The 18,626-nt window shown below is 32.6% G+C and overlaps 1 protein-coding gene and 3 non-coding genes across 4 annotated transcripts; 1 reads left to right on the top strand and 3 right to left on the bottom strand.

Moving 5' to 3' along the window:
- Nucleotides 1-1,647: 1,647 nt before the first annotated feature.
- On the bottom strand, nucleotides 1,648-1,808 carry LOC115983002. Its single transcript, XR_004089820.1, has one exon. It is a non-coding gene; the product is annotated as a U1 spliceosomal RNA (small nuclear RNA).
- A 4,678-nt stretch (nucleotides 1,809-6,486) lies between these two features.
- LOC115983095 lies at nucleotides 6,487-6,647 on the bottom strand. Its single transcript, XR_004089893.1, has one exon. It is a non-coding gene; the product is annotated as a U1 spliceosomal RNA (small nuclear RNA).
- A 1,473-nt stretch (nucleotides 6,648-8,120) lies between these two features.
- LOC115983060 lies at nucleotides 8,121-8,283 on the bottom strand. Its single transcript, XR_004089864.1, has one exon. It is a non-coding gene; the product is annotated as a U1 spliceosomal RNA (small nuclear RNA).
- A 2,269-nt stretch (nucleotides 8,284-10,552) lies between these two features.
- LOC115980572 (putative inactive cysteine synthase 2) lies at nucleotides 10,553-15,828 on the top strand. The gene is made up of 10 exons (XM_031102807.1): nucleotides 10,553-10,557; nucleotides 10,977-11,006; nucleotides 11,265-11,319; nucleotides 11,439-11,548; nucleotides 11,678-11,735; nucleotides 12,154-12,444; nucleotides 13,613-13,708; nucleotides 13,858-13,909; nucleotides 14,424-14,494; nucleotides 15,760-15,828. Exons 1-10 carry the CDS (start codon nucleotides 10,553-10,555, stop codon nucleotides 15,826-15,828), a joined length of 837 nt encoding a protein of 278 aa, XP_030958667.1.
- The last annotated feature ends 2,798 nt before the right edge of the window (nucleotides 15,829-18,626 follow it).

Raw genomic sequence — 18,626 nt, 5'->3', positions numbered from 1 at the left:
TTGTGTGTGTGGCTCTTGTTTTGTGTAAGTTCTGACACCCACGTGAACTCTAATGAGTTCAAATTTCAAATATACTTGACTTTTAAGCTGGCTACAACTCACATTTGGTAAGTAATTTTATTTTTTATTTTTTTATAATTAATATCATCTTTTTACCTTTTCATTATTATTACAATCTAGTACATCAGGTTATATTAATGGGTTGATATTTGAGCAAGAAATAATCATATTAAAAATAAGCAATTAATTTAGAGAAATATGCTATTATAAATTTAAGGATTCTTATATAGATTTATAAATAATTCTAAATAAATAATAAGTATGTCTATATATATATAAATATAAAATAATAGCGATAAACCCGAAATGGTACACCGGTATTGACCGGTACCCGAAATATATCGTACCGCTGGCCAAATCGGTACAACCTCCGGTACGGTATTAACTCCCTTGATATCTAGGGTGCAAAGCCGCTCCACCACAGGCGGTGGATGGGCAAACAAAATGAAAGGTACATCGCTATTACTACCAATACGGGCAGTGGTGGTGGTTGTTGTTGTTGATGATGATGATGGAGAGGAATTTAATATATTATTTTACTGTATTGCAAATATTATTTTAATGTATAGAATTGAAGAATGAAACATCTGATGAATGAGATATTGTAAAATGATGTGGTAAAATAATAAAGTATGCTTTTAGTGTGTCAAAATGACATTTTTTATAGAAGAGCTAATGGTAATGCTCTAATGCAAATGCTTGTATTATACATTCCAAATGCATTTACAAATGTTTGGAGGATGAAAAATGGAAAAAATATGAAAAATAAATGTGTTTTTTACTATGTGTTTGATAAAGAGAATAGAAAAAAAAAATGAAAGAATAGAGATTAAATCACTATTATACCTTTTTAATTAAAAATAGAATGATGAAAATTTTGGGATCAATTGATTTTTTTTATTTTTTAAAATTTAATGATAATTCGATCCTATTGGGGGATGAGAATTTGAATCCTAAATATCTCAATTGGAGGCCACAAGTGCCAATTGAGTTACAAGAAATCAATATTTTGTAATATTAGATTTTATTTTTTGCTAATGTTGGGTACATTGGAATTTACTTGTTGCACTGCTCGTTGCCAGTTGATGAGATTAACTATTAAGGCATAATTTTATGGTTTGGTGATTCTTTTCATAACTTCTGCATCATTTTCATTGCTTCCTTGGACTCCTTCAACCATTGGGTACTTTGGCCTTTTGTGTGCTCTATTTATGTTCCCAAACAGCTGGCCATCGAATTTGATATTCACTGGCTTTTGATGGCAAGGCAGATGGGTTTTTGAGTTTCCAAATTATGATGACTCTTTTTCTGGTTGGTACATGAAGTTATATAAAGAATTATTGAATTTCCTAGCTATAATATCTAAGAAGTATTCAAGAATTCATATCATAATCATAGAAAATTTCAGGAATATGGTTCCAATCATTTTTTTTTTTTTTGACAACTTATATATGGCAGTTTTATTACTTTTAACTAAAAGTTGCTTAATTTTTTTTTTTTTTTTTTTTTTTTAAAATTTACATAACTAGCTTTAAAGAAGGGTTTTGGCACAAAATGCTTCAAAAAAAAAAAATTGAACTAAATTAGGCAGGGGCTGCGCGAACGCAAGCCCCTACTTCCACAAATTATGACATAGGCTCTCCCACTTGGGGAGACCTTAGAAAAACACCCCTCCAAAGTGCAATGGAGATCATTTTCCTAGGCCATGGCCCTTTTTGATCAACCATTGACCCTGTCCAGGTAAGTATGTTGCTTAATCATGCTTTTATCTTATTTATCTCTCCAACTGCCCCCTTCTCTTACATATATTGTTGATGTGGGATGAAAGGAAAGTTTATAATTCAAGTTTGTTCAACATTGCTACAGACACTATGAATTTCACAATTTTTCCACAGCATCCTAGGTGTCGGATTCTAATTAGTGGAACATCACTTTCAAATATGACTACCACTTATATTATTTTTATTATACACCAATCACAACTTGTCATTTTAGCAATTGTGAAAAAAATTGTAATAATAATTGTTGTCTAAAATGTTGACGTTTGGATGAATGAGAAAAATAATTATAACTTAGAATCCTAACACAATGGGGGCATAGGTGATCACTTACGGAATTGGAGATAAGCATTGGTTAATACATTAGACAAATAGATGAAATCTATTAAACACTTTCAGACGCTCTAACTTGGTGATCACATGGAATGGAAATCTAGTGGAATATGATTAGCCAGGCCCTTTATCATTGTAACTTGGAGAACATTGTAAAGGAATTTTCTGTTCATTATGTGATTAAAACCTTTTTAATATAATCACATTCTACATACAGGCTACAGCCACCAACTTTGTGCATAGGCCATAGCAAAAGTGCAAAACCACTCCTCCACTCAAATGTTCCTAAGATTTTATTGTATTTATATCCGTATAATGAAACATGCTAATATTAACTATCTTTTCTCATTAGTGTACTAGAGTGGTTTTTATGATTGGAGCATTATCAATGGCAGAGATAACTTGTGTTCATGATCCATGGTGCACAACACTTCCGTTGTAAAGGATTTAATACTAGTAAAACTATCAAACCCAAAATGCCTTCAAATGGTATAGAAATGTAATAAAGCGCTGAAGCTTGGATTAGGAGGCACATTGCCACCACAGGTTCTCTTTTACAGGAATGGTAAAAGGAAAAAATTGCCGTTGTTTATACTTTAAAGGTTTAAAACTGTTAAATGTCAAAGCTTATTTAGGTTAAAATGATATAAAATTGTAATCATAGGCTACAATGTGCTTGGATTGGGCATCCTTAAACGAATTTTATAAAGTCAAAACTAAGAGAAAATTCAATTAGATTATAAATTAGATTTCAATTGTAGGCCAATTTTGTGCCATGTGTCTACTTAAATTTTTTAATTTTGTGTCAAGTGAGTTAATGAATGCAAAATACTAATAAGAGTCCAATTAAACATTCTATCTTATTAAAATTTAGATTAAAAATGACCATATAACTAGAAATCAAGCACTATTCTTTTTGCATTTAACACAATTGGTTCAACTATTCATTTTTGGGATAGATCCAGAGAAGTTGCACCATGAGAGATCTTAGAGTGAAAAATACATGATTGTTATTGTAACTATGTAAATTTATAATAGTACTATTCATTTTGCATTTTTTTTTTATCATTTCTTTACGTATCTTGGATTCTCGATGATAAAATAAGATGGATAATAGTTGTTGTGTGTGAAAAAAAATTAAAAAATTAAGTAAAATTGATATTTTAATGAAATGAATTGTGAAATTGTGTTAGATGAATAGCGCTAGTATAAATTTACATAGTTACAGTAACAATCATGTATTCTTCTTTCCGATAGATGCTTTTTGACTGTTCTTGAATCTTAACTTGAGGGTAAGTTAAGCCCTAGGTTTGTAGGGCCTTTTGAAGTCTTGGAAAGGTTGGGCAATGTTGCATATAGAATTGCCCTACCACCGGCCCTGTTAGGAATTCATAATGTTTTCCATGAGTCTATGTTAAGGAAATACATTCTTGACTCTTCACATGTATTGAGCTATGAGCCTCTTCAGATTATAGATGATTTGCCATATGAAGAAATTTCGGTAGAGATTTTGGATCACAAGGAATAGGTGCTACACAATAGAACCATATCTTGGGTGAAGGTGTTTTGGAAGAATCATTCGGTGAAAGGGGCATCTTGGGACTGTGAGGATAAAATGTTGTCAAGATACCCAAACCTTTTTCAAGATCAAGGTATATAAAATTTCGAGGATGAAATTTTTATAAGGGGGAAAGAATGTAACAGCCTAGCCCTTTAATTAAAAAAACATGTAAGGTCAAAATTTTAATCAAATCCCATGTGCCTCACCTACCCATTCACTGCTACCACACATATCATCTCGTTTAGCCAAAAAAAAAAAAAAAAACCACACATATCATCTCACCCTCTCACTCTTGGCAGGTCAACATAGGGTCCTCTCCACTTTTTCTTTTTCATTTTCTCTCAAACACAACACACACACTCCTCTCTCTCAAACTCCCCCACTCTCCCACCAGGTTCCACTCCACACCACTATCTCCACCATCATTTTTTCGAAAAGATCACCATAAAAACTTCTTAGGAACCTTTACATCTTTTATTTGAGGTAAATATTTATAATCTTTTTTGTGGGTTTATATGCTTTTAATTTTCTAGAGACTTTCTTTATTTAAGCTTTGATAATGATACCCATGTGATTTATGAGTTTTGGAAGTGATATTCATGTGTTTATATGTATGGGTTTTGTCTTGGTGGATTTATTTAATGAGTGGGTTTATAATTTTTACAATGGTGGCTATCTAAATGGTGAAGATTTGGGAGGTTTTGGCTTTTTAATGTGAAATAGATGGTGAATATAATTTTTATTAATTATTTGGAGCTAGTTAAAGATTCTAATTGTTTGTCTTGGAGAATATTATGATTTTGGTGTCATGGGTCTTTTGATGATATTATATAAATCTTGTGCGAACTACTTATAAAGTGTTGAGGTTTTGATGTTACATGATTGTTACAGTAACAATCATGTAAATTTACATAATTATAGTAACAAATATGTATTTTTCACTTTAAGATCTCTCACGATGCAACTTCTCTAGATTTATCCCAAATTCCATGAATAGTGCTAGTACAAATTTGCATAGTTACAGCAACAATCATGTATTTTTCACTATTTTTCACTCTAAGAAAACATTTCTTAGAGTGAAAAATACATGATTGTTGCTGTAACTATGTAAATTTATGCTAGTACTATTCATTTTGCATTTAATTTTTTATTATTTCTTTACGTATCCTGAATTCCCGATGATAAAATAAGAAGATGGATAATAGTTGTTGTGTGTGAAAAAAAATTTAAAAATTTTAAAAATTAAGTAAAATTGATATTTTAATGAAATGAATTATAAAATTGATAATCTAATGTGAAATTTTTGAAAAATGAGTATATAAAATAGAAAAAAGTAGGTCTCTATGCTAAAATAGACATAATTTTTTGCATGAGTTGATGTGAATACTCTGACTATCCATATGCAAATATATTTTTAATACTTTCTTTACTCACATAGAAATGATTTGGAAGAGTAATAAAAATAATTTGATATGAGTGTTTTTGAAAATTTATTATGTAAAATAGAAAAATAGGTTCTTATATTAAAATAAAAAGAAATTTTTACACGAACTATTGCAAATCCTCTTATTATGTATATATTCCACATGCGTTTACAAATGTTGGGAGGATGATTAATGAGAAAAATATGTGTTTTTTTACTTTGTGTTTGATAAAGAGAATAGCAAAAAAGAAGAAGAAGAAAGAATAGAGATTAAATCACTATCATATCTTTTTAATTAAAAATAGAATGATGAAAAAGTTGGGATCATTTGATTTTATTTTTTAAAAATTCAATGTTATTTCTTTACTCTTTTTACTCAAACCAAACAATGAAAAATCACAATTTTCTCTCCATTTTCTTTCCTTTTCACCTCAACCAACATAGCATAATGTTTTTTTCCCCTTGATAGAAGTTAAAGATTTGCTATATTTTTTAACGGTTGTTACATTTTTATGTATTTTCTCCTTGGTAGTTGAGCTGATAGGGAGACATCTTTCATATTTTAGGTTTTGGGTTTTCTTGTCTTTTTATTTGATAATTCGATCTTATGGAGATGAAAATTTGAACCTTGAATGTCTCAATTAGAGGTCACAAGTGCCAATTGAGTTACAAGAAATCAACATTTTGTAATATTGGATTTTTTTTTTTTTTACTAATGTTGGGTACATTGGAATTTCCTTCTTGCACTGCTCACTGCTCATTGCTAGTTGAGACTTTTAAGGCAAAATTTTATGGGTTTGGTGATCCTTTTTATAAATTCTGCATCATTTTCATTTCTTCCTTGGACTCCTTCAACCATTGGGTACTTTGGCCCTTTGTGTGTTCTATTTCTGTTCCCAAACAGCTGGCTATCGAATTTGATATACGCTGGCTTTTGATGGCAAGGCAGATGGGTTTTTGAGTTTCAAAATTATGACGACTCTTTTTCTGGTTGGAACATGAAGAATTATTGAATTTATATAAAGAATTATTGAATTTCCTAGCTGTTATATCTCAGAAGTATTCAAGAATTCATATCATAATGATAGAAAATTTCAAGAATATGGTTCCAAGCATTTTTTTGACAGATCTAATTTGGAAAAGGAATGTCATACTAATTATAATCTCAAAAATAAAAATTTAGTATGCCAAATAAATGTCATACTACTTATAATCATATAGTTTTATTACTTTAACTAAAAATTACTTAAATTTTTTTAAAAATTTACATAACTAGCTTTAAAGAAAGATTTTGGCACAAAATGCTTCAAAGAAATTTTGAACTAAATTAGGCAGGGGCTGCGCGAACGCAAGCCCCTACTTCCACAAATTATGACATAGGCTCTCCCACTTGGGGAGACCTTAGGCAAACACCCCTCCAAAGTGCAATGGAGATCATTTACCTAGGCCATGGACCTGCTTGATCACCCATTGACCCTGTCCAGGTAAGTATGTTGCTTAATCATGCTTTTATCTTATTTATCTCTCCAACTACCCCCTTCTCTTACATATATTGTTGATGTGGGATGAAAGAAAAGTTTATAGTTCAAGTTTGTTCAACATTGCTACAAACACTATGAATTTCATGATTTTTTCCACAACATCTTAGGTGACGGATTCTAATTAGTAGAATATCACTTTCATATGTGACGACCACTTATATCATTTTTATTATACACCAATCACAACTCGTCACTTTAGCAATTGGGAAAAAAATTGTAATAATAATTGTCGTCTAAACTTAATGTTGAAGTTTGGATGAATGAGGAAAATAATTATAACTTAGAATCCTAACACAATGGGCATTGTGAAGACCAAACTTACGGAATTGGAGATAAGCGTTGGTCCATACATTAGACAAATAGATGAAATCTATTGAACACTTTCAGACGTTCTAACTTGGTGATCACATGGAATGGAAATCTAGTGGAATATGATTAGCCAGGCCCTTTATCATTGTAACTTGGAGAACATTGTAAAGGAATTTTCTGTTCATTATGTGATTAAAACCTTTTTAATATAATCACATTCTACATACAGCCACCAACTTTGTGTATAGACCATAGCAAAAAGTGCAAAACCACACCCCCACTCAAATGTTCCTCAGAGTTTATTGTATTTATATCCGTATAATGAAACATGCTAATATTAACTATCTTTTCTCATTAGTGTACTAGAGTGGTTCTTATGATTGAAGCATTATCACTGGCAGAGATAACTTGTGCTCATGATCCATGGTGCACAACATTTCCGTCGTAAAGGATTTAAGAATAGCAAAACTATCAAACCCAAAATGCCTTCAAATGGTATAGAAATGGAATCAAGCGCTGAAGCTTGGATTAGGAGGCACATTGCCACCACAGGTTCTCTTTTATAGGAATGGTAAAAGGAAAAATTGCTGTTGTTTATACTTTAAAGGTTTGAAATTGTTAATGTCAAAGCTTTATTTAGGTTAAAATGATATAAAATAGTAATCATAGACTACAATATGCTTGGATTGGGCATATCCCTAAACGAATTTTATAAATTCAAAATTAAAAGAAAATTTAATTAAATTCTAAATTAAATTTCAATTGTAGACCAATTTTGTGTCATATGTTCACTTAAATTTTTTAATTTTTTATGTCAAGTGAGTTAATGAATACAAAATACTAATAAGAGTCCAATTAAACATTCTATCTTAGATTAAAAACGACCATATAACAAGTAATCAAGCAAATTTAATAATCTTTGGAATTTTAACATATTTAAATTTAGAATAAAAATGACCATGTAATTAGTATTAATCATGCAGATTCATAAGAAGTTCAGCTTTATCCACTAATACACCCTCAAAAAAATTTTCTTTATCCCCAAATAGGAGATAAAAATACCTTTTATCAAATGCCTACGAGATAAAATAAGACCGAAGTTTGATTAGAAATAGGCAGGGGCCGCGCGAACGCAGGCCCCCAGTGCAAGAAATATTGACGTAGGAGCTTCCGCTTGGGAAGACCTTAGGCGGGCACCCCTCCTTTATGTGCAATGGAGGTCACCAACCTAGGCCATGAGCCTGTTTGATCACCCATTGACCCCGTCCAGGTAAGTATGTTTTACAGCATGCCTTCCGCCTCATTTATACAAAGCGTTGGCCTCTCCTCTCTTGTTTCTATTCGATGTGGTACTTCAACTACAACTGTGAAACTGAACAAAACAAACATATTAAAGAATTAAAAAAAAAGAAACAAAAAAATGGACCACTTGGTTGTCCTATCATTCGTGGTTCACATAGTCAAAAATCATAGGGGTGTTTAAAGAGTGAAATACAAAGCTCCACTTCTGCTTGCTGAATCAATATCTTCACTTAATTTTGAAACTACTCTAGCAATTATCTCTTGTATTCTTTATGTTAAAGATGCTTGAAGCAATTTGGATTGGTCAGCCTCTACCTAGGGAAAACTTACCTACTTGGTCAAAGATTAATGCAGATGGGATTGAGTGCTAAAAGCAAGCTTGGTTTCTTTGATGGAACTGTTACAGCTTCAATGGCAACTACACCATGTCTCAAACAAGCTTGATTTAGATGCAACAGATTTCAGCAAATGTGACCTATAGGAGCACAACTTTTGAAGCCTGGAAAGTTCTTGAAAATAGGTTTTCTCAAGCTAATGGACCATAAATACTTTTTTAATTAATTCATGTTTGACTCTACTCAAAAAAACTGATTGACTATAATAAAAAAACTCAACTTTAACTATTGTCTTCTAGCACTCGTAAGGTGGACGGTTAAAATGACTTTTGTTAATGGTTTTATCTTGCTTCCGTTAAGAAGGAATTTATTGGATTTCATTACATTGGGAAGTAACAAAAGCAAATAAACAAATACTTCTTCAACTAACTCATGTGCCATTGCATTCAAAAAAATAATTGATTACAATATAAAATAAAAAAATGCAACATTAACTACTACCTTCACACATAACCTTTTTAAAAAGCATCAGATCGATTAAAGTGTTATTTTTTTTTTTATAGTATTGATAATGGGTTGATCATGTGATGCTTTTATTTTCATTTATTATTTTTAGAGTATTTTCTAAAATAACACTTTCGGAATATGCAAACGAATCCAGAAAATTGTAACAAGTTATTCAGAATCTATAATAATATAAATAAAAATCAAAGGAGTTTTACCATTTGATTCATCTCTTATGCTTGGGAGCCTTCACTATTCACACATCAACATTATTTTTTCATTAATTTTTTTACGTTGATTTTGGGTTGACGATTCTCTCTCCCTATTCTTTATGTTTATCTGACAAGGGAGAAAGTATCTTGTATTTTTCTTTAGTTTGGTTGTCAAATGTTTATGCAATTGGCGATTCCTTACTGACATTGATACTTTTTTATATAAAAATAAATTAGGATTAACTCTTTATTTATTTATTTATTTAAACAGACAAATATACATTTGTAATTCAAAAAGAAAAGGTGAAGATTTAGAAAATTCGACATAAAAATAAGTTAAATACACTCCTATAAAATAACTAAAGTTACTAAACCATAGGCTGATAGGCACAACAAGTTTCTAAACAAATGTGAAATTCATCGACAAAAAAAAAAAAAAAAAAAAAAGGTGAACACTATCTAGGAGAATTCTGAAATTATAATCAATTCATGACACTTTAGGTGGTGGATGTGAATTACAATTGGCTTAACAGAAATGAGTCTTTTCAGTAGAAAAGAAAACTTGGCATATGCAATGCAAGATAGGTACAAACTACCCACTAGTACTACAACAACAAAACGTTCACTCGAATCGAAAGTCGAAATCCACAGAGAAACTCTGACTTGTAGGCCACGCATTAAACTTAACTTAGACCCACATTTCAATATCAAGGTTGGACTCAATCAACACCACCTTTGCATCTCTTCAACTTCAAGATCAAAACCACATTGGAATCACTTGTTGGCAGTGAGACCCAACAATGCCCACGTGTCAACCCTTCACATGTTCTAGGTACAAACCCTCAAAAACACTCTCTTACATACATTGTAATCATCTTCACCTTCATCTAGTGAGGAATCACGAATGACAACACATAATTTGGCCCTCCCTAACACTGTTGCAGAAGTTGAAGCACCAGCAGCTGTGAGGGCCCTCGACTTCGATTTCAACATTGGTTGTTTCTCAGCTGTTCTTGAAGGTGACTTGAAGATCATCATCAACTCTTTGAAAGATGCAGATAGTTCTCTAGCCACCTACTGAAATTTGATTTTTGAAGTAAAGTCAATTGCAAAGGCCTTCAATAATATTAGCTTCTCTCACACATGCTATGAAGGTAATTCTGTAATTCATAACCTTGCTTGACTCACATCTCAATGCTGTAATCCTAGCCGGTTTGGCTTAATGGAATCTACATCATTCTTCTAAAAAATAAAAATAAAAAACCAATCTGAGGCCAACATAAAAGCACTGTCACTTTCCAAAACATAACCAAGTGTCACAATTTACCCCCAAAAAAATGCAATCACAACATTACTAAAAATACAAAAAAAATTGGCTTAATCTATTTAAACTTCACTAAACAACATTGTTTTTTCCTGCCGAATCTCAAAATAACATTATCACACACACTTCTTTTTTTTTTTTTTTACAAAAAAATGATCAGACTATAAATTATCCAAAATATAACAAAGCAAATTGAGTGTGTACTGAGTGCGCACTTCATTGCATTGATCATTCCCACTGGTTCAGCAGTACAAAAAAATGATCACACTATAAATTATCCAAAATATAACAAAGCAAATTGAGTGTGTATGAGATCATAGGAAGGTCTTCAAATAAAACCTTGTACTATTGATATAATTCACATCATGCTAAAATTTTGTAATGGTCAAAAGTTTTGATTTGTTTTGCAGTTTTTTTACTAATTGAAAAAAACGGAATTGGCTCAGTGAAAAACAAAATGGAACAATATTATTTTCCATGATTGTGCAAATTTGCCCATTACATTTTTTTTGTTCTTTATATGCAACTACAGTCTACTTCTTTGAAGTTTCGTCACACTCATTTTTCTTTACCATTTTGCAGTGTTTTTAAGAAGATAAGATGGAAGACGAGTGCAATCAAGAAAGATGTTACAGAAGTATTCTTTTTTTCAATAGAATCAATGCTTTAATATTGCTTTTGTTTTCATTATTTTGTATTATGAACGCTTTTGCTCTCATATTCCATTTTGCTAATGGTAATTTTTGGCTTGTGCAGTTGATAGGCAATACCCCAATGGTATATCTCAACAATGTTGTGGATGGTTGTGTAGCCCGTATTGCTGCCAAGCTTGAGATGATGCAATCATGTTCCAGTGTTATAGACAGGCATTTAACTCTTTATTTAACATTTTGTTCAATTGTATTTCAATTCATATAGAGTGATTTAGAAGCTATTGTATTTCTTTGACAATCTTTAGTTCAGACATGTATTTGATTTGAACTCTTGGCATGTAGGATTGGATATAGTATGATAAAAGATGCAGAGGATAAGGGTCTGGTTACACCAGGGAAGGTTGGTAATGAAAACTCTAATATCTCGTGGTTTTTTTTGGTCATACAGGTTTTTTACCTTTCAAATTTTCTTCTTTCTTGGTTGATGATAAGAATTGAAAACATATAAACTATATCCCTATAATTGCTATGATGGCACCTGCATGGCTTTTCATTAGGCATTTGTTACTCATTATATTGCACACTATGCTGATATTTAACCTCATTCTGACTTAAAGCGAGACTTGGACATTATTGTTTCACAGTTTTATAATGCTCATATTACAGGGTTTTTCACTTCTACTTTTAATTCTTTGTTTTTTTAGTTTCTCTTTAATACTCAATTTAGTTCTATATGAGATATTGCTATGTATGTAGTACAAATTATTGAACTAACATATTTTTCATTGATTCTGGACATGTTTGAATAATGGCAAAAGACTATTCTCATGAAGGTGACAAGTGGAAATACTGGCATTGCATTGGCTTTCATTGCAGCCGTCAAGGGTTACAAACTAATACTTATCATGCCAGCTTCAAATAGCCTTGAGAGGAGAATTGTGTCCCTAGCTTTTGGAGCCGAGTCATACCTTACAGACCCTGCCAAGGGCCTTGATGGTGTTCTTGAGAAGGCTGATGAGCTCTTAAGCAAAATCCCTAATAGTTTTCTGCTTAAAAAATTTGCAAATCCTGCCAACCCAAGGTTATTGTTTGTGAAAATTCAAAAACATGTACAAAAACACCTTTGAATGTTTAGACCCCCAAATAACAACTTAATCAATTCAAGCAATATGTCAAACAACTAGTGTGCGGAAACTTAACATATGCTATCAAACGAAATTGATTAAATACTATCTAAGTCATAACAGATTAATATCCACAGCAGATAAATATAAAGGCAAAGATAGAGAGGAAGGAAGATGCAAACACAAAGACAACACGCGATGTGTTATCGAAGAGGAAACCGAAGTCCTCGGCGAAAAACCTCTCCGCCGCCCTCCAGGCGGTAATCAATCCACTAGAAAATATAGTTGGGATACAAGGACAGCAATAGACCCTCCAAGCCTAATCTACCCAGTGCACCTAAGCCCTCCAAGCTTCTTGCTCCAACGAGGTTACGCCGAACCTTTTTCTTTTCTAGCTTCCCGGATTCCGCTACTAGACCGTAGCATCAACCAATGAAGATTGGTTCCTTCCTAACTGCTTCCCAGAAATCCAAACGACTGTCTCACAGTGATGATGATGGTGAGAACCAGGTTTGGTATAATGCCTCTCAAGGATTTAACAATGGAGAGGAAGAGAGTTGAGGAATTTGAAGAGATTCTAAGGTAGAGATTGTGGGTGGAACAATCTGGTTTTTCTTTAGGGTTTCTCTCTCAAAATTCTCTCTGGAAGCCCTCTTTCAATCGTGGGTAATAGGGGTATTTATACTGGAGTGGAGAGGAATGTGAAACGTCAAGTTTTTACAAAACAGGGGTGGCTCGCGGCTTGACCTCGCGGCTTGACTAAGTCGCGAGATCCAGTCGCGAGATAACCTTATGGCCAGTTGTCCTGTTTTGTCCTGTAGTGCTCCAGCTAGCATGACTGTTCATCTTCCAGCATGCTTGGCACGTGTGCAGCTTCTGACGGCTTGCAGCCGCGAGTCACCCGCGAGTCCCAGCCGCGACACTCTGTTTTCTTGCACACTCTTGAGCAAACTTCACTCTATCTCACTCACTACCCTTACATCAAACCCACCTAAATACAGGGTTACTAAATGCTGAATTACAAGCAAATTTGGCACGGAATAAAGCCAATAAGATGGTTGAATAAATTCAACCTTACAGTTTGCATCTGCTATATTTTGATATGATGGATGATTGACACCATTAACAAATCATTCTGTCATTCTTGGTTCAGATCCATTATGAAACTACTGGCCCAGAGATATGGAGAGATTCAGCAGGGAAAGTTGATTCTTTCGCTGCAGGGATAGGGACTGGGGGTACAATAACTGTTGCAGGGAATTTCCTCTAGGAGAAGAACCCAGAGATTAAGGTCCGTTTGTGTGTGTGCTTGTTTCTTAGAGAGAGAGAGAGAGAGAGAGAGAGATTGATCAGTTTATACTTTATACTAATGGTCTATTTTATCCTGTATAAATGTAGGTGTATGGGGTAGAACCGGTTGAAAGTGCAGTCTTGAATGGAGGACAACAACGTTAGTCAATGTTTAGTACCTTCAATTCTTTATTCTTTCTTGGTACTTTTACCCTTCTTATGTATATCTGCAGTCTTTGTGCTTGAAAGTTTATTATTATACTTGTACATGAAAAAAGCTCTTGATTTTCCAAATTTCACCTGTATCAAATATACCTTTAGAATATAACAATATGAGATATTATGAGGTGTCTAAAACAGGAAAAAAAAAGTTGGAACTTTATCGGATGTGTGATTTTGTTAAATATCAGTACATTGTGCGGGTATCGATAGGAAATCCAAGGTGGTTGGACCACCTTTGTTGGTTTTTAAATTGAAGATTTCAGGGTAGCTTCTTTTTCTTTTATGGGGATAGAAATCGCAATAGTCAAATCTTTGTTAAATTTGGCAGGCATAAATTGTTTTCCTTAAATGTCTCATTATATGCGATATTTATTTAACCTATATGATTTCTTTGGTTTGCATTGATTTTCAATGACAGTTCTCTAACTGTTGCATGCATGCACATCTCATAGGCAAGCATCTGATTCAAGGAATTGGTGCTGGTTTTATCCCTGATGTTCTGGATCTCAATATGTTTGATAAAGTTATTTGAGTGAGTTTGGAAGCCATTATATTTGCATAAATCTTGATTTTACATGTAAAATATCTTCTTGTGATATAATTTTGTAAAGGTAATAGAGCAGTCTGAATACATCTTAAAAATGGGAAATGCAATTACAATAGCCTTGCAATGGAGGCACAACCCATTATCATCTTTGCATTTGTGTAATCAATATGATAAAATGATAAGTCCATTTTGGAAGTTTCAGACAATCAAGCTCCTTAGTCCTCAAAGACATTAGGATTTAGGAAGTTCATTTGTTTATGTTTCTGATCAAGGAAGGTCTTTTCTAAATTATTCAAGTCTTAAAGGGCTTTTTTTGTTGTTGTCCAATTCTGTCTATTAGTAAAATTCATTTCAGTTGTAGTTTTTCCAAGATATATCATCCAGATATGGGTCAGTTTTATGGGGCTTGTAGTTGTTCTGGTTCCTCTATATAATGAACAACTTAATTCTTTCTGAAAAGTTACTCCTTGTTGGCTGCTTTCTTAAGTATGTTTAGAAAAGAAAAGATCAAAATCATGTATGGTTCAGTTTCAAAACCTTGATAACCAGTATATAACAAAGAACGCCAATTCTTTCAGACAAGTTGGTCCTCTGTGGCTACTTTTGCAAGTATATTTTAGAAAATAAAAATATTAAACTCATGTTTTGTTTAGGAGGACTTTATATTTAGAATGAAATAGAATGTTTTATTGGAGATCTTGTTAATCTTAGTTATTTTCTTTTGTTAAGGAAGGCTTGGAATGGAAAATGCATACATTTTCAAGAAATGGATCAATCTTGTAAACTTTTTCTTTTGGGATAGACTTACCATACTCAATATCTGCTCCAATTTAGTATTATAGTATTTAATAACAGAGATGCTTTGGGAATATGATAAGGAATGCTCTGACAAAATTTGGAGTGTTCTATTTCCATGGAGTTTGCCAGGCCTTGGACAAGTGTCTAGTGACTGAAATAATATTTCTACCTCAAATAGAAACCAGAAAGATGCAAAGAAGATCTTGGAAATTCCCGTTACATATTTAAGTAAAAGTTACAAATGCTTGTGGTATTTATATGAACCTGTTAGATTAGTAGTGCAGGTACATACTTACAGTGTTTGCTTTGTAAATCTTGTCAAAGTACATGCACAAGTCCCAGAAATTTTGTTTCCATGGCAACATTTCTGATTTTTGTTACCTGCTACCACATGCATGGATTTCCTTTCAATGACTTGCGACATTTTTGGTAACTTTGTTCAGGTATCAAGTGAGGAAGCTATTGAAACTGCTAAGCTGCTTGCCCGGAAAGAAGGCTTGCTGGTATGGTAATTACCTAAGATAATATGTAAAGGTTCTAGAGGAATTCCTTACACTTCTTTTTTCTTTATTAAACAGATAATTTCTACATTTATTTTGCTGCTGGTCTTTTTTGGTTTTTCCAATACTGTGCTGAATCTGAGGGCATGTTTAATGCAGGTGGGGAATTCACCTGGTGCAGCAGCAGCTGCTGCAATAAGGATGGGAAAGAAGCCGGAAAATGCTGGGAAACTCATTGTTGTAAGTCTTATTTATTTCCGTTCTATTAGTGTTCCTAGCAGTGGCATAAATACGTGACATAGTAACCAACCCAAGGTCAAAGTGATGCATATCAATGATCAAATTAATCCACGAAAAATTACTTTTTGGATATTAACCTATTTCAAATTATGAAATGTATATTTCCTGACATAGCTTGGAACAAATACCAGGTTGAGTTTGTTAGAATTCAGGTCAACTATTGGTTTGGGCACTCCAGAAAAGTCTGTATGTCATCCATTTGCCAGACCTAAACCTGACCTTTTCCCACCATTACATCATTTTTGAATTGTTATAGCCGTGCCTAGACAAATGAGGATTGTGTAAAGTGCACAGATGGCTCACAACTATACTTGTCAGCAAATGTTGAACCCAATTCCATTAACGATTTCTTCTGATTTTGTGTCTCATGCAGGTGATTTTCCCCAGCTTCAGAGAGCGTTATTTGTCTACTGCACTCTTTGATTCCATTAGGCATGAGGCAGAAAACATGACTTTTTAGTTTTGACTGATGATTTTACAGAACCTATGTAATTTGTTATTTGCTAAATAACTTACTAAGAAGTCTGCACTTGTCCCTCTTTGTGCCATTTGTACTTATGGAAAATGGAAGACCTTGTCTCAAAATGTTGATCTATACGTAACATAAAACAGAAACATATAGTAAGGCTAGATATTGCTCTAGCTTAAGAAAAGCCTTGAAAATTGAAGAAAAGAAGTATGGAATCCACCAGAAATTGATTTTAGTATATGATAAACCAATCTGGAATAACACATATTTAGATGATTCCTTGGTTTCTGACAAACTTCTCTAAAAATAAAATTATTAAAATAGCCTTAAATTTCCTATGACTTTGCTTTGAAATACACCCCATTTGCCCTGATTCCTAATTGTCCAACTTATCAAGAAATTCTAGGGACACTTTGTCTACATTAGTCCTCTCCACATGTGAAGAACTTGCTCCTGAGTTAATATCTAGATGGAGTGGCTCATTAGTGGATAGTATTTGTACCAATCAACCATAATAAATGTCTTTCAAATTGTCATGTCATCAAGAAGATTGACCATATTCACATTGTCATTGATTTTCTTTAGAATTTCGTAGGGATCATATTTCTTTCCTTAAAAAAAAAAAAAACATGGCCATGACTCTTTAAACACCTTGTGGCTTCAATGTTTATCAATTGGCCTATTTTGCATTGGCTTCCTCTAGGCAATATGACTAAGTCCAATACATGTTTCAGAACCTTTCCAATAGATAATAGAGAATGAAAATCATCTAACAGAACTGTGAACAACACTATTATTAGAAAAAAACAAGAACAAACAAAAACAAAAACAAAAAAAAAAAAACAAAAAACAAAATTTCAGTAACATAAAAATTGTAATTTTATCAAGAACTTACCAACATTATGCTGAGAAGTTAAAATAATTTTTTTATAATGATAGTCAGCTTAATTAGGTTATCTTAATACAAGCTTCTCATCAGAAATCCCTTTAAATAGGTTTTAGATGACTTCTTTTGTATGCCTTATTGAGTCCAGACTGCACATTCTAGGATCCATACTTCTTCAATTATCATTCAAAACCAGGAGATGAAGAATATTGTAGAATACTTTTGCGTATAGCTGCAGGTTGCTTGGCCATAATCATATATCATATTGAACAATTTGTTGTAATTTAATGGGTTATTTTTTGGTTTAATTATCTAGTTTTCTCCATGTTCCTTTATGTTCATTTTATTTATTTATAAGGATTATTTGAACTAACAATACGGCTTCCAAGTTGTCAGATTAAATGCTTAATTAATTTTTTTTGGACAATCAGTAATTTTTCATAGCATCCTAATATGATGTCTTGAGCTCAAATCCTATCTCCTCCTTACCTCCCATTTAAAAAAAATCTCACAAGTTGGCCCTACTTAATAAAGGTAATTTAAATGATTAAATTTATTATATCCTAATGATTTAAGTTTTAGAGATAATCAGTAATTTATCACAAATATTTTAAGTCTGATAACTAAAATAATCAAAAGAATTTAACATGTTTAATAAACCCATGTTTAATAAACCCAATGTCAACACGATTTCAGCTAACATGGCATTGTGTGTCCCTTACATACGGTGTGTAACTGTCACCACTCTTTACTAACCTAATTCAAAATATGAAAAATATTCTTGTCAACACATATATATATATATATATATATATATATATATATATATATATATGTTGAACCCAATTATTCAAATATTTCCTTTTGATTTTGTGTGCTATGCTTATGCAGGTGATTTTCCGCAGATTTGGAGAGCGTTATTTATCTACTGCACCCTTTGATTCCATTAGGCGTGACGCGGAAAACATGACTTTTGAGTGATATCTTTATATGTCCATTTCGCTGTGCTGGTTTACTGAAAGGATAAGAACTTGTTAATGAAATGTTTGCAGTGTGTTACGAGTTAAACTTAATTAATTAATTTTTTATGAACAACTTAATTTATTTTCTGAAACTTTATTTCATTTATCAAATAATTAAAAAAAAAAAAGAAAT

This window comes from Quercus lobata, chromosome 3 (genome assembly GCF_001633185.2).
Source record: "Quercus lobata isolate SW786 chromosome 3, ValleyOak3.0 Primary Assembly, whole genome shotgun sequence".
Lineage (NCBI taxonomy): Eukaryota > Viridiplantae > Streptophyta > Magnoliopsida > Fagales > Fagaceae > Quercus > Quercus lobata.
The sequence above is the reverse complement of the archived record's forward strand: the minus strand, read 5'-3'. Positions and strand labels throughout refer to the sequence as shown.